The 20,501-nt window shown below is 55.9% G+C and overlaps 1 protein-coding gene across 1 annotated transcript; it reads right to left on the bottom strand.

Moving 5' to 3' along the window:
• Window positions 1–59: 59 nt before the first annotated feature.
• SPBR_04530 (uncharacterized protein) lies at window positions 60–15,159 on the bottom strand (the record flags this gene model as incomplete). The annotated part of the gene is made up of 2 exons (XM_040762807.1): window positions 60–14,773; window positions 14,829–15,159. The coding sequence occupies 2 exons, from the start codon at window positions 15,157–15,159 to the stop codon at window positions 60–62; spliced, it is 15,045 nt and encodes a 5,014-aa protein (XP_040615925.1).
• Between the last annotated feature and the right edge of the window lie 5,342 nt (window positions 15,160–20,501).

The raw sequence follows: 20,501 nt of genomic DNA, 5'->3' as shown, positions 1-20,501 counted from the left end.
AAATAGAGAATCGACAACAATACAACACAACGCGCCTCACATTCTAACCATCTTCCCTCCTAGTCCTTCGTGGAAAGAAACTTTTTGAACATGGCCCGCAGACTACGTCTCTTATCCTCGCCCGACTTGGCCTTGTCTCGCTTTTCCTGCCGATCTTGGCGGTGCTTCCCGTCCACCACGGCGGCCGCCGCACCGTGCGCACCGGGCCGGTTGGACGACGACGATGCTGTCGCCTCTGCTGCCGTAACATCCGGGGCTACTGGTTGATCCTTGGACTCGGTCGCCTCCCGGTCCAAGGGAGGCACTGTTCGTGGTGTCTCCTTCGAGTAGGAGCTGCGACCGACGTCAGCGCTCTGGCGACGATGACGATGGCCGTGACCGTGACCGTGACTGTGACCGTGGCTGTAGTGCTTGCCGTTGTCCTTGTCGCGGGACGACGAGGACGGCTCATGCTGCGAGTGCTGCTTTTGGGGGCGCATCCGGGACGGCGACGAGGCCGAGGTCGAAACTGCTGGTATCGCTGTCGATGCCGTCTTCGTTGTCGTCGATGCTGGGTCGACGGCGGCCGCTTCTTCGGAGCGTCTGCTTGAGCCATAGCGAGAGCGGGTTGTACTTGAGCGCTTGGGAAGAGGGTCGTGTCTGTCAGAACTGGACGGTGCTTTTGTCTGTGCTTCTGTCTGTGCTTCAGTTCGTTCCCTGTCTCCCTGCACTCTCCGGTCGCTGCTGCGGCGATACTCTTTTGACTCGCGTCTCTCCTTGTCTCGTGAAGTAGTGCTGATGGGTGGAGCAGGTGGTGCAGACGGTGAGGACGGGACTTGGGTGGGTGCTTGTGCTGGTGCTGGTGCTGGGGCAGTGTCTGGGCTGGCTGTGCTGGCAGTGTTGTCGATGCTTTGAGGGGCGTTACCATCGTGCAAGCCAAAGTTGGGCTCCACGGTGCTGGCCGCATGTTTGACGTCAAAGAACTTTGGTGCTGCAGAGGCACTCGGAACACGGGCAGATCCAACATCAGCTGTCGTCGGTCGGGAGCTGCTGTGCTGGCCGGAGTGGCGGCGCGAACTGCGCCGTTCGCGGTCGCGATCGCCTTCACGGTAGCGGTCTCGGTCTCGGTCTCGGTCCCGGTCGCGCTCTCGATCACGCAGCCTCTCGGTATCATCCTCTTTACCTTTGCTGCTGCCCCCGGGCATTGTGGCTGCGGCTGCAAGCTTCTCGTGCGCATCTCGGGCATGCCGCGCAGCGCGTCGCTCGGCTCGGTACCGGTCTTCGGCGTCCTGTTCGACACGGCTGCGATCCTTGTCGTCGCGGTCGCGCGAGGAACGGTACGACTTACGCGGCGAGGAGTTGCTCGAGCTGTGCCCAGCACCATCGCGGCCACTGCTCTCACGACCACCGCTGCCGCCGCTGTGTCCGCTCTGCACCGAGAACCCGCTATCCTGGCGCCGGGGTGTGGTCGGCTGCGAGCGTTCGCGCTCCGGGGGAGAACGTCCACCGGTGTCATGGTGGCTGCGGTGCCGATGACGACTGCTCGAGGTGGCCTCCTTGCTCGCATCGCGGCTGGACCGCGACGAGTGGTGTTCGCCGCCGCGCGACCGGGACGACCGGGTGGCGTTGTAGTCGGCGGACGACTCCGTCAGCTTCTCGTCTGCAAAGAGGTCAGCCACAGAATCGCGCAATGCTCTCTCGTGTGTCTGTGTATATCCATTTCCATCCGTTCCATCCGTTCCATCCTTTCGTCCAATCTCCGTTTGGCCATCTTCTCCCTTTTCTCCCACTCCAGAATCCAAAACAAGAGGCACAACCTCGCTTTCGCCATCCCGGACACTCTTTTGTCCCCGCTCTACATTATTGTCTTCTACCTGTTTCCCCTCCACTTTTGTTGGCACATCCAACGACTTCAACGTCGGCGATCCGGGCCGGCTCAACACCTCTGCTGTCGCATATATCACCACTGCTGCCGCCACTGTGTCCTCTGTATCGCGAATTACTTGCTTCTGCCGCTTCTTGATGCTGCGGACACGTCCAAGCTCCTTGACTTGCTTATCCTCCAGGTCCGGAATGACCACCGCCGGCGTCGGGGCCCGCAACAGCTCCGAGCTGACGCCCGGACGCACTGCGAGCGAAGACAATGATGCACGGGGTGGCAGGAACTCGACCTTGGGTCCCTTTTTGGGCAGCTGGTCCACGACGGTAAACGACTCAGTCAGGGGTGCTTTCTCGTCCAGCACCTGCGAGGCACCGATTCCCGATGAAATGGAACGAACGTCAGCCTCCGGTTCGGCGGCATTGACAAGCTCACCCGATGAGAGCATTTCGGGTGGGACGGGTGACGGGGCAAGGGCCGCCAGCTTTTCGAGCTCTTCGACGTCACGCTCGTGGCTGCTGCTGTCCTTGGATTTGCTGGCGGATTCGGCATGAGTGTAGCCGACAAGGCCAGCGCCGCTCAAAAGTGCAGCAGCACCGACAGCCGCGGCGGCAATCTTCTCCTTGAGATGCGAGTCCTCTTCTGCGGGGTTCTGGATAGGAGCAGAAGATTCAGGAGTTTCTGTTGGATGAGACTCCGGTACAGTCTCGATTACAGTCTCAGGGGCAGTGATGTGCTCAAACGACTCTTCTTGTGCGATGGGAGCGGGAGCATCCTTGGCGGCTGCCGTCACCTCTGCCGTGACTTCCTTGGACACCACTTGAGGCGTCTCAACAATGGGGCTCAACTGCTCTGGGAGAATCTCGACCGTGGCCACGACCTGTTGCAATCCAACGGCGTGACTGACTTCGGAGAAGTGGCTCAGGTCTGATGTCGGCAGTGCCGTGACGGTGATAGAAGCCTCTTCCTTCTTGTCTTTGTCACTGTTCAGAGCAACTGGAGCCTCATCCACCTTGGAGTCGGGGGTGAGAGGAGTTGATGGACCAGCTTCAGGTTCGACAGGAGATGCGTCCACGGAAGCGGTCTCGATATGAGCAACCTCAGCAGGGTCGATTGGAACTTCTGAATCAACATCGGGCGCAGTTTTGAGGACAGCATCCTCTCCGACAAGCAAGGCCTCAGCAGAAGCAATCTCAACAGGAGCGGGAGCTCCAGTAGCTGGCTCGGGAACAACAGCATCTGCAGCGGAGGTAGCCTCATCATTGCTCTTGGCCGAATCGACAGGTGGCTCCACCTCACGCGACAAGATTATGGGCTCTTCGTCCGGGGACGCGACAGGCTGTGTGTGTTCTTGAGATAGGACCTCCTCGACAAGCTCTGGTGTGGAGTCTGTGATGCTAGTTGGCTGCTCGGCTTCCTTCTCTACGTCTTTGTCGGCCCTCTGTGCAAGAACAGTAGCACCACCGGCAAGAGAAACGGCAGCCGTAATACCAGCAGCGGCGAGAAGGCCAGGGTCGGCGGTGGCAGCGGAGGGCTTTTCTTTGACTGGTGCTTTTGTCTCTGCAGCGGCTGTTTCCTCAAAGACAGGAGACTGTTCCGTAGCAGACTCTTCAACAGCAAGCCCCTCAACAGCAGGCTCCTCAACAGCAGGCTCTTGAACAGCAGGCTCTTCGGCATCAGGCTCCTCGATAGAGTCCTCGACAGCAGCGGCTTTGGCAGCAGATTCCCTAGTAGAAGATTCCGTAGCAGTTGGATCCTCAATGGCTGTCTTCTCCTCCGATGAATCAGCAGGCTCTTTGTCAGTGTCATGCAGCTTGCTCGGCTGGTCCTCGGCGGTTGGCGCGGAGTCGACAATGACGTAGTCCTCGTCAAAGGTGTCATTAGCAGTCGGTACATCCATGGTGTCTTCAGCTACCTCTTCCGCGGCGGCCGGAGGATTGTCATCAGGAAGGCTCAGGACACTGTTTTCCGTAGGAAGAGGCACAATGATTTCTGACGAGTGGAGGGCAGAAGTCTCTTGAGTGCTGCTCGTTGCAGTGACTTCTTCTGGCTTGTCGGACTCGTTAGAGACGGTGGGTTCTTGACTGGCACTCTCCTCCGTAGGCTCGTCGATAGCAGGTGCGTCATTAGCATTGAGCTCTTTGATCGGCTCGCTGACTGAACCTGGTTCGACATCTTCAGCCTCGACAATAGAACTATCACCCATAGTCATTTCTTCAGCTTCTTGTTGAGGGGTGTCATGGACTTCCTGTCGCACCTCGTCCTCAGCCGCAGTCTCAGCCGGGACTTCAGCGGGAACTTCAAAGGTAGCCATACGATCTTGAACAAGAACACCGGTTGATAGGTCGGCAGCAGCTTCGGCAGGCGAATTGACATCCTCAGAGGGCTCAGTAGGCCCTTCGACAGGTACTAAAATGTCTTTCTCAACGGCGATTAGGGCCTCACCAGGGGTCTCAACGGCGGTCTCGACATGACCTTCGACAGGAACCTCGATTGTTGCCTCGATAGGTGCCTCAAGAGCAGTCTCAACGGATGCTTCTGCCGGAGCCAATTCGGCGGTGACCTCAGGTACGGCCTCAGAGGAAGAGACTATGTCATCGTTGGCGTCGATCTTATCTTGTGGCTCAGCACTGTTTGCCTCAGCGTCTTCCGTGGCGTTTGGTACGGGCTCGGTCGTAGGTTTTGTGCTCTCCTCGACTACAGCTTCCGCTGCTGCTGGCTCTTCAATGTCGCGGGTCGGAGAGGTGAATGGTGTGGCGTCAAGAACCGTTTCGGGCTCAGGCGTCGGGTCGACCCCTTTCTCGGTGACCGCACCATGGGCATCGGTCACAATATCAGAGGGAGCTTCGACAGCTGGCTCAGGAGCAGACACTTGAAGCGAAGGTTCAACGACAGTCTCATCAGCCTTGGGAACCGGCTCGGCAGTAGCCTCAACATTGTGTATGACCGGCACATCAACGGGATTCACGGGAGGCTCAGCAGCGGGTTCGAGAACAGGCCCGAGAGTAGGCTCGGCGGAAACTTCTGTCGGTTCTCCCAAGGTATCGACCGCTGTCTCCGAGGCGAGTTCAGATGTCTCATTTGTCTCATCCTCCTGTTCCGTAGTAGGTTGAACAGGAAATTCAGGAACTGGCTCGGCCGTCTCTGCCGGATCAGAAGCCTCCACCGCCTCAACAACTGGCTCAGAACCCGGCTCAGAACCCGGCTCAGAAATCGACTCAGAAACCGGCTCAAGAATTGGGTCGCGAACAGTCTCCGCGGATTCTTCAAAATGCTCATCAGCAGCCAATTCGGGCTCAGGGACATCCTCGGACCCGACGACAAGCCCTTTGACGCGTTCACCGGAAGACTCCACAACAGGATCGACAGAAGTCTCTGGCTCAGGGACGGCTTCAGAAACTTCGGGCTCAGCAACCGCCTCAGGAGGGGTCTCTGCACGTTCGACGACAGGCTCTGCAGCAAGCTCAACGACAGGTTCAGCAGACGGTTCGGATTCAAGAACAGCCTCTGGAAGTTCTGGTGCGTCAAGAGGCTCTCGAGAAACCTCTGTAGGCTCTGCAGACGGCCCGATGACGGGCTCGGTGACATGCTCCACAACTGGCTCGACAGTAGCGTCGCTTTCAGGAACAGCCTCTGAAACCAGTGGCTCAGCGACTGGCTTAGCGACTGGCTCATCGTCTAGTTGAGTAACGGTCTCGAGAGGCTCACCGACGGTCTCAACAGCAGGCTTGACAACAGTCTCGAGAGGCTCGACGACAGGCTTGACGACAAGATGGTCAGCAGCCTCGGGAACAGGAGCAGCGTCGAATACTTCTCGCTCAGAACCTGGGACCTCAGTAGCTGTATCCTCAGGCACATCTTCAGGCTCATGCGTGGGAGAGTCCTTGACAGGATCGGCTATGGGTGGCTCAGCCTCGATTTCCGGAGTCGAAAGAGGAGCGTCGACTGCTGTTTTTGGTGCTGTCTCGGGCACTGCCTCTTGTGTTGGTTCCTCGACGATGTCGCGGATCGTTTCGGGCTCAGCTGGTGTCTTCTCAGTGGTGAGAGACTCGTCAGCCACCTTTTGCACTTCCTGGTGAACTGCCTGCTCATCTGCCTCCTCATGCTGTTCCACCTTCTCATCTTTCTCCTCTTCCTCCTCTTCTGTCACAACCTGCTCAGAAATCACCGTTTCAGCTTCAGAAACACCCGGCGCAGCAAGAACTTCACCGCTCGTCCCATGAATTTGGTCATCATCCAGAGGTGCAAGAGCTGTGTCCACAACATGTGTAGATTCGTGTGCATCATCGTCGGATCGGTCCAAGCTAGTTGTAGAGGGTTCAGTGTCAGCAGTGGTTGGATCCGACTTCGTTGCAAGCGCGGTGGTGTCCATGGCTTCTTTTGTGTCCTCCTTGACCCCCTCGTCTTCGCCGACATCACCTTCTACTGCCACAATGTTGGCCACGGCGGCCACGGTGACTGCAGCCGCGGCGACATGCGGGAGAACATCCTTGGGCGACGCTGCTGAAAATGTCGATGCTGTGGGTTGGGCGGTGGCGAGGGCACCCGTTTCATTGGTCGGCAACTGAATGTCTCTTGTCGCGGGTGTGATGGGGTTTTCTGTGGAAGTCGATTGTGGCTCAGGAATGGGCTCTGCAACGGGCTCAGTGTTGGGTTCAACGGTGGGCTCAACTGCTGGCTCAACTGCTGGCTCAACTGCTGGCCCCGTGATGGACTTGGCCACGGATTCAACAATCAGATCTGTGGCTGGCTTGGTGTCTAACTCGGTGGCCTCTTCGTGTGGCTCTGAAGACTCGTGGACTTCCTTGAACGTCTCCTCGGCGACAGGCTCCTCGGCGACTGGAACATCCACCTCTGCTGTTGGCGGTTGGGCATCGTGAGTAGTGGTAAGCACCTCGCTCTCGACGGCTGGCTCGGCTGGGGTTATCTCGGAATCTTCAACGACCGTTGTTGGCGGCTCAGTGGCATCGGCCGGAACTGTCTCGACTGGGTCGTCGGCAATGATTTCGATAAGCGATTCATCAGAGGTAACAGACTTAGACGGAGCTTCCTCAGAAGACGGCTCGGCAGGAGCCTCTGTAGGAGTAGACTGGACTGGCACTGATTCAGCAGGAGCCTTTTCGGCGGCCTCGGTAGGTTCCTCGACAACATTGGCGGAAGACTCCTCAGTGACAGTCTTTGCGACAGTGCCGTCCTCGACTTTAGTTTCTTCGACCGAGACCGCCTCGGCAGGAACTGCTTCTACTGAAACCACTTCTGCAGAAGCAATCTCGGCGGTATCATCGGGCCAATCGGACTTGACGGCAGTTGGGCCTGGCTCTACACTCTCCGCCTCGACTGGGACGGTCTCCTCAATCGTCTTCTCGACCAGCTTGGGCTCAGCCGAGTCGGTGGGAGAGAAGTCCTTGGTCTCGGCTGCTGCAACGGCTGGCAGAGCCTCTTCAGTAGGTGGCCCAACAGCCGGTTCAACAGTGGGTGCCACCTCCTCAGATACTTGGGTGTCTTCCACGACGGAGGACTCAGCCAATTCTTCAGTTGCCGGTTCTAGAGCAGGAGCTTCTGTCTCTACTGGCGTGGGCTCAACAGGAGCTTCCGTAGCACCCGCAGTAACAGGCTCTGGAGCGGCTTTCGGGGCTTCAACCATAGTAGACTCGACATCGTCTTGAGATATGGCAACCCCTGCAACAGCGACTTCTGGGACTTCTGGAGAAGACGGAAGTTCCGTGATAGTAGCTTGTTCTGAGAGGGGAGCTTCGACTGTGGCAGCGACCTGCCTGGGGATGAGGGCAGCCTCGGTGGCATGAGAGGCTTCTTGAGTCTCGGTTGGAACTGTCTCCATCAGAGAAGATTGAACCTCTGCTGTCGGCACGTCCGAGAGAGGCTCTGCTTCGGAGACATTTGGGACTTCGCGGGATTCGGCATGCAGCTCGGGCTCGGCATGGACGTCAGTTGTAGCCTCAGCAACAGAGTCAACAGGTACCTCGGCGACAAGCTCAGTGATAGGTTGGACGGCAGGCTCCGGTGTCAATTTTTCGACTGCCTCTTCCGTCTTCTTTGTCTTGTCTGTGGTCTCGGCCTGAGCTTCATCACTTGGGACCTCCTCGATGGCGACTCGAACAGGAGCCTCAGCAACAACCTCGTCAGGAATCTCGACGGGAGCCTCAGCCGTAGCCTCAGCAGGAACTTCAGTAGTGACATCGACAGGAGCATCAGCAAGAGCTTCTTCAACGGCTTCAGCAGGAGCTTCTTCAACGGCTTCAGCAGGAGCTTCTTCCACAGCTTCAGCAGGAGCTTCGGAAGTTATCTCCTCGGCGACCTTTTCTGTCTTTTCCACAGGCTCGAGAGGGACTTCAACTGTGTTGCTGGAGACTTCAACAGCGGCCTCGATTGGAGTCTCAGCGGCAGCTTCGACGGAGGCTTCAACAGGAGCACTGTCTGGAATCTCAGCCGGCGCCTCGGCGACAGCATCCGCTGTAGTCTCAGCCGGGATGGTCTCGTCATCATCTACGGCCTCAGTTGGAGATTTTTCAACGAGGGCTTCCGAAGGCTCCTCGGCGATGATCTCTGCGTTTGTCTCGGCGGGAACCACAGTGGATGTCTTAGTAGTCGGCTTAGTGGTAGACTCGGTAGGAGCAGCGTTCCCCTCGTCGGCGTCCGGCTTGATGTCTGGTGCTTTGGCAACTGGCTCAGAGACAAGTGGCTCTGATGCGACCGCTTTATTTTCTGATTCTTTTGCAATCTCCGCTGGCTTTTCGTGCTCAGACGCTTCTTTGGGGGCAGAGTTGTCTTCATCGGCGGCTTCGGCGGCTTCGGCGGCTTCGGCGGCTTCTGGCTGTGCCTCGACCTTTGCCTCAGCCGACTCAATCTCAGCGGGCTCCTCGGCTGCAGCGACCTCAGAGGTCACAGTGTTGTTGACTTGGGCAAGTGTCTCGAAGTCAGCGACGGTAGCATTGACAGAGGTAGCCTCAACGTCCGCGGGCTCAGTGACAGCGGTTTCGACAGGTTCAGTAGTAACGGCCTCGCCAATGATCGGTTCGGCGGCATCGACATCGGCCCCTTCACTGAGGGCGGTCACTGGGGAGGCATCTCTTATCAGAAGACGGGCCTGCTCAGCCGTGGGCTCCTCAGAGGCGTCGACACTGTCGTGTGAAGGGGCAGAGTTCCCTTCCTCAATGGCCTCTGGTGCTTGGGCGGGAGTTGGTTCAGTTGGTTCAGCGTCGGCGTCGGCCTCGACCACTGTCGCTTCCTTGGAGGAACTGTCTTCGGCAGGTGTTGTCTCGTTCGATGACATCTTGTGGGCCGCGGCAATCGAAGCAACAGCGGCTGCTGCAATGCCGCCGCCGACGGCTGCCAGTTGAGAAGTGGACGGTTCATGATGTGGTTCCACTTCTTCTGTCGCGGCAGGAATGGCAGGCTTCTCCTCTTCCACCACCGGCTCGTCCTTCTCCACTCCTTTCTCATCCTCAACAACAGGTGCATCTGCCTCCTTCATCTCTTCCTCCTGTACCTCTTCCGTCACCTGCGGCTCCAACTCTTCTTGTCTGTGTGTGTTGTCGACTTCTGATGGCTGCGCAATGCCAGAATCAATCGCCTCCTCCTTCAGCTGCGTTTCCTCCTGATCCTCTTTGGCCTCCTCTTGTGGTGCCTCCTCTTGCGTTGCCTCCTCTTGTATCTCATCGGCTGTTGATTTTGATTCCTCCTCTTTCACGTCCTTCTTTTCGTCCTCCTCCTCTTTCACTTGCACAATTTCAGGGGTATCATCGTGGGAATCGGGGTCTAACTCACCTTTCGAACTGCGGCGTCTTCTTCTTCTCTCAACATCGGCTGACTTGTCTGTGTCGGCGGGGATCGGTGGAGGAACGACAATGGGGATGGGCGCAACGGTGTCTTTTGCTTCTTCAGCTTCCGGCTCAGCAGCAGGTGCAGGGGCAGGTGCAGGGGCCACCTCGACAACGGGCTCCTCTGTGGCAATCTCACGAGTGGCCTCAGCGGGAACATCAGCCGGGGCTTCGGCATGTGCCTCGGGGACGGTCTCAGGGACAGTCTCGACAGCTGGCGCGGGTGCGGACTCATCCGTGGTTGCGGGCGCGACTTCCTCGGAAACTTCCTGAGAAGGCTCCAGGGTAGTCTCAAGAGCGGTCTCAGGGGTGGCTTCAATAACAGGCTCGGGAGCTGCCTCAGCTGGCTCTTCGACAGCCTCTACGGGGACTGCAGGCGACTCGTCGGCTTGCTCGGCGGTAAGTTCAACGAGAGGCTCCGCTGGTGCCGCTTCAGCAATCTCCTTCGAATCCTCAGGAGTTGATTCGACAGACTTGTCCTCGGCAGCCGGCGTGTCCTCAACAGGAGCAGGAGCAGGAGAAACATCAACCTTAGGATCGGTCTCGGGAACGGACGCCGTAGCTGGTTCCTTCTCGTGAGACTCAGAAGCGTCTTTAGCAGGAGCAGCTTCTTCAACAGGAGGAGCTTCTTCAGCAGGAGGAGCTTCTTCAACAGGAGGGGCTTCTTCAACAGGAGGAGTTTCTTCAGCAGGAGGAGCTTCGTCAACGGTTTCGCTCTCTTCTGCAGGTTCGGCAACCGCTGTCTCCACTAGTGTCTCCTCAGCCTCGACCTCCTTGGCTTCCTCCACTGCTTCAGGTTCAGTAGCCGGCTCCGCCGTCGGCTCCTCGGAAGGTGCCTCGACAATGGGCTCAGATGTCGGCTTGTTGTCTGGCTCTTTGGTGTCTTCTTCGACACGTTCGGTCTCCTTCTCTACAGCAGGAGCCACACTTGGTTCCTCTGCGAGCGTCTCGGTAGGATCAGCGACAGAGGCATCCTTGGCCTCGACCGTAGCGTCGGGTGCGGGAGTAACTTCCTCCGTCAACTCTTCAGCTGGAAACTCCTCAGCGACCTCCTTGACAGTCTCGCTTTCCTCGGCAACCTCGGGAGCGGCTTCGGCCTTGGCTACATCAGCGAGAGCAGCTTCGGGCTCGACCGTTGGTTCAGGTGTTTTGTCAGCCTCCTTCTCAGTCGCAGGCTCCTCGTCCTCCGCATCCGCAGGTGGAGCAGACTCTGCGGCCGGCTCCTCGGGGGATACTTCAGGCGTGCCAGCGTCCTCAACGTCAACGTCAGCTTCGATGGTGGGAGAAGCTGTTTGTTGGGCAAGGGAAGGCTCGGCAACAGGAGGTTCAGGAACAGCCTCTTCGGCAGCAGCTTCTTTGGGGACAGAAAGCTCGTCCTTAGGAGTCTCGTCTACTGCCTCTTCCTCGGAAGGTGCAGCAACAGGAGTCTCCTCAGACGTGGAAGGGATACCATCTGCGGCAGTTGCCTCGTCTTGAGGGGCAGCAGCTGCGATAGGTTCCTCGGCAGCCTTGGATAGGGCTTCGTCGGGAGTGGTAGCTCCCACTTCATTAGTCGCCTCCGCTGCGGCTTCCGGTTTAGGAGCAGATACTGTCTCCTCAGGCGTGGCCTCATCGGATGTCTTCACGGGGCCCGACTCTTCAGCCTTCGCGTCTGCTTCTGGATCGTCCTCGACGACTTCTTTGGTGGGATCTGTCTCTGGCTGAGCTGCTGCCTCAGCTGGAGCGTCAGTTTCTTCAATGGCGGCCGCAGGAACCTCGATAGTCTCGACCTCTTTGATTTCTTCGGCAGGTGAAGTGGACTCTTCTGCTTCAGCACCGGGGGCGGCTGTTTTCTCGTCTTCCTTAGAAGTCTCGTCCTTAACATCGGACGACACGGCAATGGCTACTGAAGCAGCAGTGGCCACAGCGGCAACCGCGGCCACACCTGCAGCAGCATCTTCTTTGCTGTCTGTAGAAGGCTCCTCGGGTTCAAGCTCAGCAGAAGGCTTGACGACGGGCTCGGGAGCAGCCTCAGCCTCAGCCTCAGCCTCAGCCTCAGCCTCAGCCTCAGCCTCAGCCTCAGTAGCAGTCTCAGTATTAGTCTCAGTGGTAGGCTCGACGACTGGCTCGTTGGGAGTTGCTGAAGACGTCTCAGGGCTAGGCTCCTGGGCAGTTGGCTCGGATGCTTCCTCGTCAGCCTCTACAGGTGCCCCAACGACTTTCCCAGGCTCGTCAGCTGGATTTGTCTCAGCAGTCTCTGTTGATTTTGCTGGCTCCTCTGGCGACTCTTCTAAGGTAGGGGCGTCCTCAGCAGCGGTGGAGTCACCTTCTTTCGAAGCCTCCACGACTGCTTCAGGGGCCGAGCCGAGGGTAGCGGTCTCTTCTTCCTTGGCAACCTCTTGCTTGGCCGGCTCTTCAGCAGGAGGACGAAGAACCTCGGACTTATCGTCTGCGTCATTGTCTTCGGCAGGAGGTGCGGTCTCGGTCTCAACCTCCGCCTGAGGGGCAGGTGAAGGTGAATCAGGTTCAGCAACCTCCGCGACCTTCTCCTCGTCTTCATCTTTGGAAACCTTGTCTGCCTCAGGCTTGGACTCGGATTCGACAGGTTCGTCGGACTCTGCGGCGGCCAATTTGATATCCTTTTCCACGGGTGCCTCAGAAGATGCGTTTGCAGACTCTTCGACGGGTTCCTCAGCGGGAACATCGGCGGAAACATCAGCGGGAAGTTCAGCGGGGGCTTCCGATGACTCTTCAGAGGAGACGTGCGCAGCAGCGTCTGTCTCTGCTTCCGGAGCGGAATCAGCAGGCCCCGCCGGCTCATCAGCCAAGGTGGGCACAGGAGGAGACTCGGCAGGAGGTTCCGGCTTGTCCTCTTCGGCAGCAGGCTCATCTTTGATCTCTTTGTCCGCAGACGATGGAGCGGGAGCATCCTCAGCAGGAACCACTTCCAAAACAGTGGGCGGTTCCTCTCCAGCAGGCGTTGCGTCAGCGCCAGCCTCGGCAGGTTCCTCGGTAGAAGGAACTTCCGGTGCGGCGGCTTCGGAGGCCTTTTCAGCTTCTTCGGCCCCAGCAGCGGCAGCCGGCTCAACTGGTGCATCGCCTGCGGCGGCCTCTGCAGGACTTTCAGCGGGTTCAGCAGCTGCTTCATCAACGTTTTCCTCTGCAGGTGTCTCGGCGGTGGGTTCATCAGTAGCTTTGGCGGTTGTTTCGGAGGCTGGCTCAAGTGTCGGCTCAGAAACGGTCTCAGTTTTCTCCTCGGCCGTCTCTTCGGTCTTTACCACCGCCGTCTCCTCAGGAGCCTGCTCGGGTGCGGCTGAGGGCGCCTCAACTTCCTCAGCCTTTGGCCCTTCTGATGATTCAGCCGCAGGTGCATCAGCTATCTCTTCCTTTTCCTCCTCCTTACCAGACGTGTCGGAAGATCCAGCATCAACGGGAGGAGTCTCAACTGGAGCGGCTTCAACGACGGTGGCATCGGTCTCAACTTCCGGGGCCGGTTTGGAGGCTGGCTCTTCTGCTGGTGCCTCAGCCTTGATCTCGGGCTCGACCTCCTTGGTAGATTCATCGGGAGCTTCGGTCACCTCGTCAACAGTGGTGGCGGCAAGTGCCACTGCGGGCTCCTCAGCACCTTCAAGAGGATCATCGTCTGGTTTCTCGACGGCTTCAGAAGGTGTTACCTCTTTAGCGGATACATCCTCCTCAGTGGTTGCAGTCCCGTCGACAAGAGCAACCTCTTCGAGAGAATTTCCGACTTCCTTGTCTTCCGTTACCTCAGGGGCGGAAACGTCGGCAGCCTCGGCCACCTTAGTGGGTGCCTCTACGGGAGCTTCGTCGGCCTTCTCCATTTCGGGAGCTGAATCGACGGTGGCTTCCGTGGTGGCTTCCGTGGTGGCCTTTGCGGCGGAATCAGCTGGAGTCTCTGTAGGCTCTCTCGGCTCTGTGGTAGGGACCTCGTCCGGAGTCTCGGTAGGAGTCTCAGAGGCGACCTCCTCGGGAGTCTCGGCAGGGGCTTCTGCAGAGGTCTCCACAGGCGTCTCAGTCGGAGCCTCAGCAGACTCATTAGCTGGCTCGGTCACCTCCTTGGCCTTGACTACGTCATCGCCTTCCTTGCTATCGTCCGAAAAGTGGACACGCTTGCCCGAAGGCGTGGGCGATGGCGGCTCTTGTTGCTCATCCTTTGGCGTGTCGTCTGTGGCGGCCTCAGTCACCTTTATTGCTTCCACGGGTGTCTCGCCAAGAGCCTCAGCAGGCGCCTCAACGGATGTGTCTGCAGTGGAGTCAGGAGCAGCCTCAGGAGCAGCCTCACCGGTCGGTGTGGCTTCAGGTGCTTCAGGTACTTCAGGTGCAGCTTCAGCAGCAGCGGTGGCAGCAGCAGCGGGAACGTCCTCCCCAGCTGGTGTGAGCTCGGACTCGGCAACTTCCGTTTCAGGTGCAGTTACTGGCACGTCTTCTGACTTGGGTGCTTCCGTAGCAGGCGGTGCATCCGTGGTGTGATCAGCAGCGGGTTCAGCAACAGGCTCAGCAGCAGGCTCAGCAGCAGGCTCAGCAGCAGGCTCAGCAGCAGGCTCAGCAGCAGGCTCAGCAGCAGGCTCAGCAGCAGTTTCAGTGGTGGCTTCGGGGGCTGCGTTCTCCTCTGCCTCGAGAGCATCTTTCGGTGCCTCAGCCGGTGCTTCAGCAGCTGCTTCGGCGGGGGCTTCGGCGGGCGCCTCGGCGGCCTCACTTGTTGGTTCGACCTTGACGTCTTTTGTGGCGCCCTTGCCGTTCTTCTTGTTTTTATTTTTGTCCTTTTTGCTGTTCTTGCCGCCGGATTTGTCGTTCTTGTTGTTCTTGCCGGTGGCCGGCTTGTCAGTTTCGCCCGACGATGTGACGCCACTTGCAGTGCCACTGCTACTGGCGGTCGCCGAATCGGCTGCAACAGCCGCAGCAGCAACCGCGCCGCGCTGGGCGGCCTTCTGGGCGGCCCGCTTGTTCTTCTTCTTGGCGTTGATCTTGGGGTTCCAGAAGTCCTCCGAAGCGGCCTTGGCGCCAGCTGGAGATGAGGTGGCAACGTCGCCATCCTCTTCGGAGCCAGCGGTAGCTGGTGACTTTACCTCCTCTGCATCTGTGAGTGTGTTAGTAATTTTGCTTGTTAAAGTAGACGTAGGTCGTAGACATACTGCTGTTGTCCGCATTGGTTTTCGCTTTCCTGGACTTCCGCTTCTCCTTTTTGCGCTTCTGGGCGGGCGTCAGAATAGTTGTCGGAGCCGTGCGGCCTTCAGAGTTGACGGCTGGAGTGTGGGAGTATTCGCGATCCTCTGCATCGTCACCGTCGTCATTGTACTCCGACTCGTCTTCTGCTTCTGAGTCGGTGACCTCGAGGTACTGGATGTTGGAAAAATCAGATACGACGAGCTGGTCATAGTTGGCCACCTGGACATTGGCCGGGTCAAAAATGCGGGCTTCACTGACGATGACACTGTCACCCAGCGAGCGCTGCATGTCCTCCATGGCAGCTGGGTAGGGTTTGAAGGTCTCGAGTAAGCTCGCTCCTTTTTTCAGAATTTGTTTGTTTTCGTGTTTTTTTAGATCTTTTTTCAGTGGCTCGAAGAAGGCACACCTTTGGTTTTATTCGGAGACGTCCTTCTCAACGGAGAAAAGGGACAAAATTGAGAGATCAGATTTGTGATTTGATAGTTCAAACTCAACACAATGACTCGATTCTTGTTCGTGGAGCAAGGAACGTCAAGTGGGCCTTTCAGCGCCTGCTTGTCAAGTACCTCGCTGCAGTTAAACACGAGAATCGTGTGCAAAGGCAGTAATGTTTAGACGGAAAGGGGGGAGTGAAATTAACAAATAAATTTTAAGAAGGGACAGGAAGTGGCGGCGGAAACGGGGGCCAACAGATGCAAGGCAAGATTCCACGATCTTTCGTGGACGGCTGGGCGTAGCAAATGAAGATTGGCGATGTTGATTGTTTGGAGATGGCAAATCAAGCTATGTGGCTTGTCTTCCGAGAGGTTGGGATGGCGGGTGAAAGGTGCGTCTGTCTGTCCGTCGGATCGTTTCTTCGTTTTGTCGTGTGGTCGTGCTGTCGTGCTGTAGTGGGATGATGCTGCGGGATATGGATGCAAAATGGCAGAGGCTAAGAAAGGACAATGATAAAATGCAAAGGAAAATAACAAAAAATCAAGAAGCACTGCAAGCACAAGAAGCAAATGAAAAGGCAGGGAAACAGAAAAACTGGATAACAAAACAAACAATGAAGATTTCGTAGAACTGTTGATGTTAGAGAGGGAGGGAAATTGAAAAGAAGGAAAGAGAAAACACCCCAGAGAAGGGTCGTCAAAAATTAGGAACCAGACGAAAGGAACAAAGACAAACATGCAGGGTAAAAATGGGGACATGCTGGGTTGCTGGAGTCCCAATAGAGACCCAACGTCGTTGGAGCTCTCGGGCCTCCCCTGTCAACAAGGTACCGTCTTTGGAGTTTTTTCTCTGTTACTTCTTCATTTTTTTCTCTTTTTTTTGTGACCATTCCAGCCTCGTCGACTGCGTAGATCCGTGTCAGTTTTCGTGCTGGTGCTCGTGCACTATTTCGTCCAGTCGACGTCTAACAGCAAATGCGTTGTATTCCTCTGCGGGAAGAAAAGGGTGTGTAAGACGAATGTCTGTTGTGGCAGTCGCCTGGGCGGGTCCTTGCATGCAGGTTGATTTGGCTCTGCACTTAGACGGGGTGTTATCATAAGAAGCTGGTGTTCCAATCAGGCACCGAGCGGAGAAAAAAAAACGTAAAAAGTAAAAAGCTACAAGCTCTTGTGATCTCGGTATGGAGGTGGGTATGCGGACAGCACATCGTGCACACTGTCCATTGGCTCGTGTCCACGTCCAGCTTTCGAAATTGCTTCGTTGGCGGGTCGCAACAGACTGAACAGAATTGGGTACGAAAAACAGCGAAGAAATACAATTGCAGGATTGCACCGACAATAAACAGTATGAAAATGCCCATAGCTGCAAAAAAGAAAACTAGAAACAAGGAGGTGGTCCAAAGGCGAGATGAAGGCCCAAGTGAGGCCAGCCAACATTGCACTAACTTGGCATCCAGCGGACAAGACACGAAGAGGCGAGAATGACCAGTAATGACCAGCATAAAAGTAAAGGAGTAACAGGTGCGTGACTGTCCGCGGTAAGTGGCCAGCATACGGAACGAAAAATGGGACAATGGCTGCCCAATGCAATGCAGATGGCTCAAAACGGGGTGGCCTCTCCGTGAGATGTCCTTGTCCTCGATGCTCGTGCTTGTGTGCTCTGTTTTCGTGCTCCGTAAAAGGCTCGAGACGTTGAGCAAAACGAATCGGCCACCGTCTTGTGTAAGTGGAGGAGATTTGCAGGCGGCAACAGGGGGTGTTGGTAAAGTGGAAAAGTGTGGGGATTGCCCAAACAAGCCAACGAAACCCAAATGCATGTGTGAGCGACTGGGACGAAGTCAACGAGTGCTCACGGGGCTGGTGCCCAAGTCTTGTGGGAATATGTTGCTTGTCGTAGATTTCAAGGACCTTCAGGCCTACCGGCCTTCCGACTTTTGGGCATCACAACGTATAACAGATCTTTGGGAGTCGACTACCAGACATCCTTGGCTATATGTCGCCGTTGCTGTTGCCGTTGGTACGATACCCCATGCTTACTTTCTGCTTTTCTGGGTGTTCGGCATCAATTGCGATTCTGGGAACATAGCCCTGGACTCTTCCGGTCATGGTTCTAGCATGTATGTAGTCCTCCGACGACAGTATTCCCCGGGGACGACTCACCCTGATCCTAGTCCGAAGGGTCTGGGCTTGAAGAGGTTGCTGTTGGCAGTTTCCATAGCCGACCAAGCAAAGAGAACGAAACGATTATCGTCAGGCAATTGGGAAATGCGAGGTGTATCTTGTAAGGAGCCTTGGAGAGGTGTGGCCAGGTCCTAGTTTGACGATTGCCGTGTCTACGTGTCGAGTCGAGTCGGTTTGACGAGGCGGGACGAACGATATTGTCAAGGAGCGCAAGGGGTGACGGTGGGAAAACGTGCGACATGACGCTGTGTTTGTTTACATAAACAGTAGTTTTTGCTTAAGGCAAGAGCAGCCTGGCACAGCATACAGTATCACTAAGCAAAATAGAGCCTAAGGAAACTGGGTAGCTTCCCATATGTACTGCGTCAAAACGGAAGGAGGCACACGGCTGTACGACGTACTTGCCCGTGGCAGCGTGTTCCTTCCTCACTCATCACTTTCATAGTCTCCTTCCAACAACAGACAGCAACAACCTATCAGTCATTGGTTTAAGCATTGCGCTGTCCTAGACAATATCCCTCCCCAATGTACTTCACTCGTTGACAGCCGTATGCCTAATAAACAGAAAAGATGAGGCGGGACAACAGCCACGAACAGTACGTAGTTGGGCAGACAAAAAAAAACGGTGACGGGCGACTGGGTTTGCTGGCATTGATGCGGTTGGTGTGGGACGAAGGACGGGAAGACGAGTGGGGATTTTGCTGCGAGGTTATCGAGGTTGTGGGGAAAGAAACGAGGCGAAGAGAGAAAATGGGACGTGGCGAGGCAGAGATGAGAAACAAGAAGATGAAAACAATCAGCCATCTCGAACTCAAGGGAAAAGACAGCAGACAAGAGTGGCCATTCGGATGCAATCACCGATTTGGAAGAACGAAAACGAGCGACTATCCCACGCTTGCCGAGCCGAGGAGTATGCATGGTGCGCAAGCGGGATGCTCCTTTTGCTTGCGTGGAGTGCGCAGTGTGCAGCATGCAGCAAAAAAATGCGTGGAATCACATTGTGTGGTGCTGTGATACGTGGCGTCGTTTCTGGCCTGTCGGCGGCCCGCCTCAAATATTGAGGAGCAAAGAGCCGACAGAATTAATGACCCCCAAATGGAGCCACGGCACTGTCCATTATTTATTTATTTTTTTTAAAAAAAATGCAGCCCAACGGGCGCCTACGACATATCTGGACAGCACACGCACAGCACAAAGTGCTACAAGCGCGGGATGTGCGATACGGGGCATCGAAGCAGATTCGCATGTCGGCCCACGGCAGCTATCACGCAACAATGGTAATGGCTATGACAGGTGGGAGAGTTGCGAAGACAACGCATGACGAGGAGGAGAGGGAAAATGAGACAACGGACTATCGGCCCTCGGAGCTTGCTTGCTCAGTAGACGGGCGACAGTACGATGTAGGGACAACGTACTGAGTGGGCCAGAAAGCGGCCTTGCATCGTCACACTGCAGGACCAGAGCGGTACCGGACGAGAAAACAATGTGTGAATGGAGAGAGAAAGCCAGACACTTACAAAGTCGTCTTGCCGATCGGAACAAAGTGCAAGGTCATGAGAATTGCGCTTGCAGCCACAGCCAGCGATGGAACGTCGACGAAAGAGAGCATGTCTTTGTCGCCGCCCACTCCTACGAAATACTTTCTTGTCAGTTACCTTTTGTCGCCAGCCCAATGGAGACAGACCAGCCATTCCAATGCCCAAAAGGGAGGTAAATACACCAAAAAGAGAAGCTCGCAGATGAGACCATCCACTCGCATTCTGGGGCCTTGGTCTTGGCGCCATTGGCGGAGAAGTCACATTGCCTTTCTGGAGATGTTTGGAGAGGGGAACGAACCATCCACTTACTTTTTGTTGGGATGAGAGTCCGTGCAGGCATGCGGCGAGCACTTCACGGTCACCCCAGTTATCTAAATGAGATGGGAGAGAAGGAGAGTACAAGATACACAAATCCTCCGTGCTCCGCACTGCGTATACGTATGAAAACTTATATGATTAAAGTAAAACAAATTCACAACATGTCTGAACAGAAACACATTCGGAGTAAATGCATACTGGCCGAGGACAAGCGGTGAGACGCCGAAAAAGACGCCAAAAGATGGGGTTGTGACTTTGTATTAGACAGTAACCAGTGGAGCACGCGACCGAGAGGTGAAAACTTACGAGATGAGAACGAAAGGCAATAACAAAAACGGTGACTAAATGAGATTTTGCTGTCTCAAAGGAGAAGGATATTCTCGTGGACCAAAAGACAAGACGAAGCCAAAGCCAAAATTGCACGTCCCGAAAAGCATCACCAGCCACGTAGTCAAAAACGCGGTGAGCAGGCCCCATACGCAAAAGCAAGAAGAGCAATGGCATCCCAGCCTCCGATCCAAGAGCTATTCGTATAGTGCTTCATCCTTACAGCTATACCACATACAGACCGCCACAAGTGTCCAGATACAGATCTCCGTGGAAGATCTGCGGGCTGTGGCTGTCAGCCAATTCTATGATTGCATATTTTTGAGGTTATCCGCGGCAGAGCGCATGTTTTTCATTACATTTGAATTTCGTCTTTCTATACTCTGCAAGAAAATTACGATAAAAACATGGACGAGGGGCTGCGGCAACGAAAGAAGAACTAGTAGGAATGATTTGCTAGCAAGAAGAGCTGCATGCAATAGACGGGACGAAAAAAAAAAAGAGAATTTCGCAAAGATATCCCAGGACGGAACATGGAGATGATGTGAGAAGAGCAGGAAGACGCAGGCAGAAAACAAGTAGCCCCTACAAAGTGAAAAGAACGGAAGATGCAAAAACAAAAGACGCCAACGCCCAAACCCTCTTTGTTGAGGAGAATAAAAATAATGGTAGAAATAACACATAGATAGTAGAGAGCGTGGGTGGGTACGCGCAGAGGAGGGCGTTTGGAGAGTGCGATACACAGTACAAGGGCGGGAGACAGGACGGAACAATTTGCTAGAAAACGAAAACGCCAAAAACGCAAGATGGGTAGCAAGCAGCACGCATCCAAAGGACAGCG

The sequence above is a fragment of the Sporothrix brasiliensis genome (assembly GCF_000820605.1).
Source record: "Sporothrix brasiliensis 5110 chromosome Unknown Cont21, whole genome shotgun sequence".
NCBI classification, from domain to species: Eukaryota; Fungi; Ascomycota; class Sordariomycetes; order Ophiostomatales; family Ophiostomataceae; genus Sporothrix; species Sporothrix brasiliensis.
This window is presented reverse-complemented; position numbering and strand designations above follow the sequence as displayed.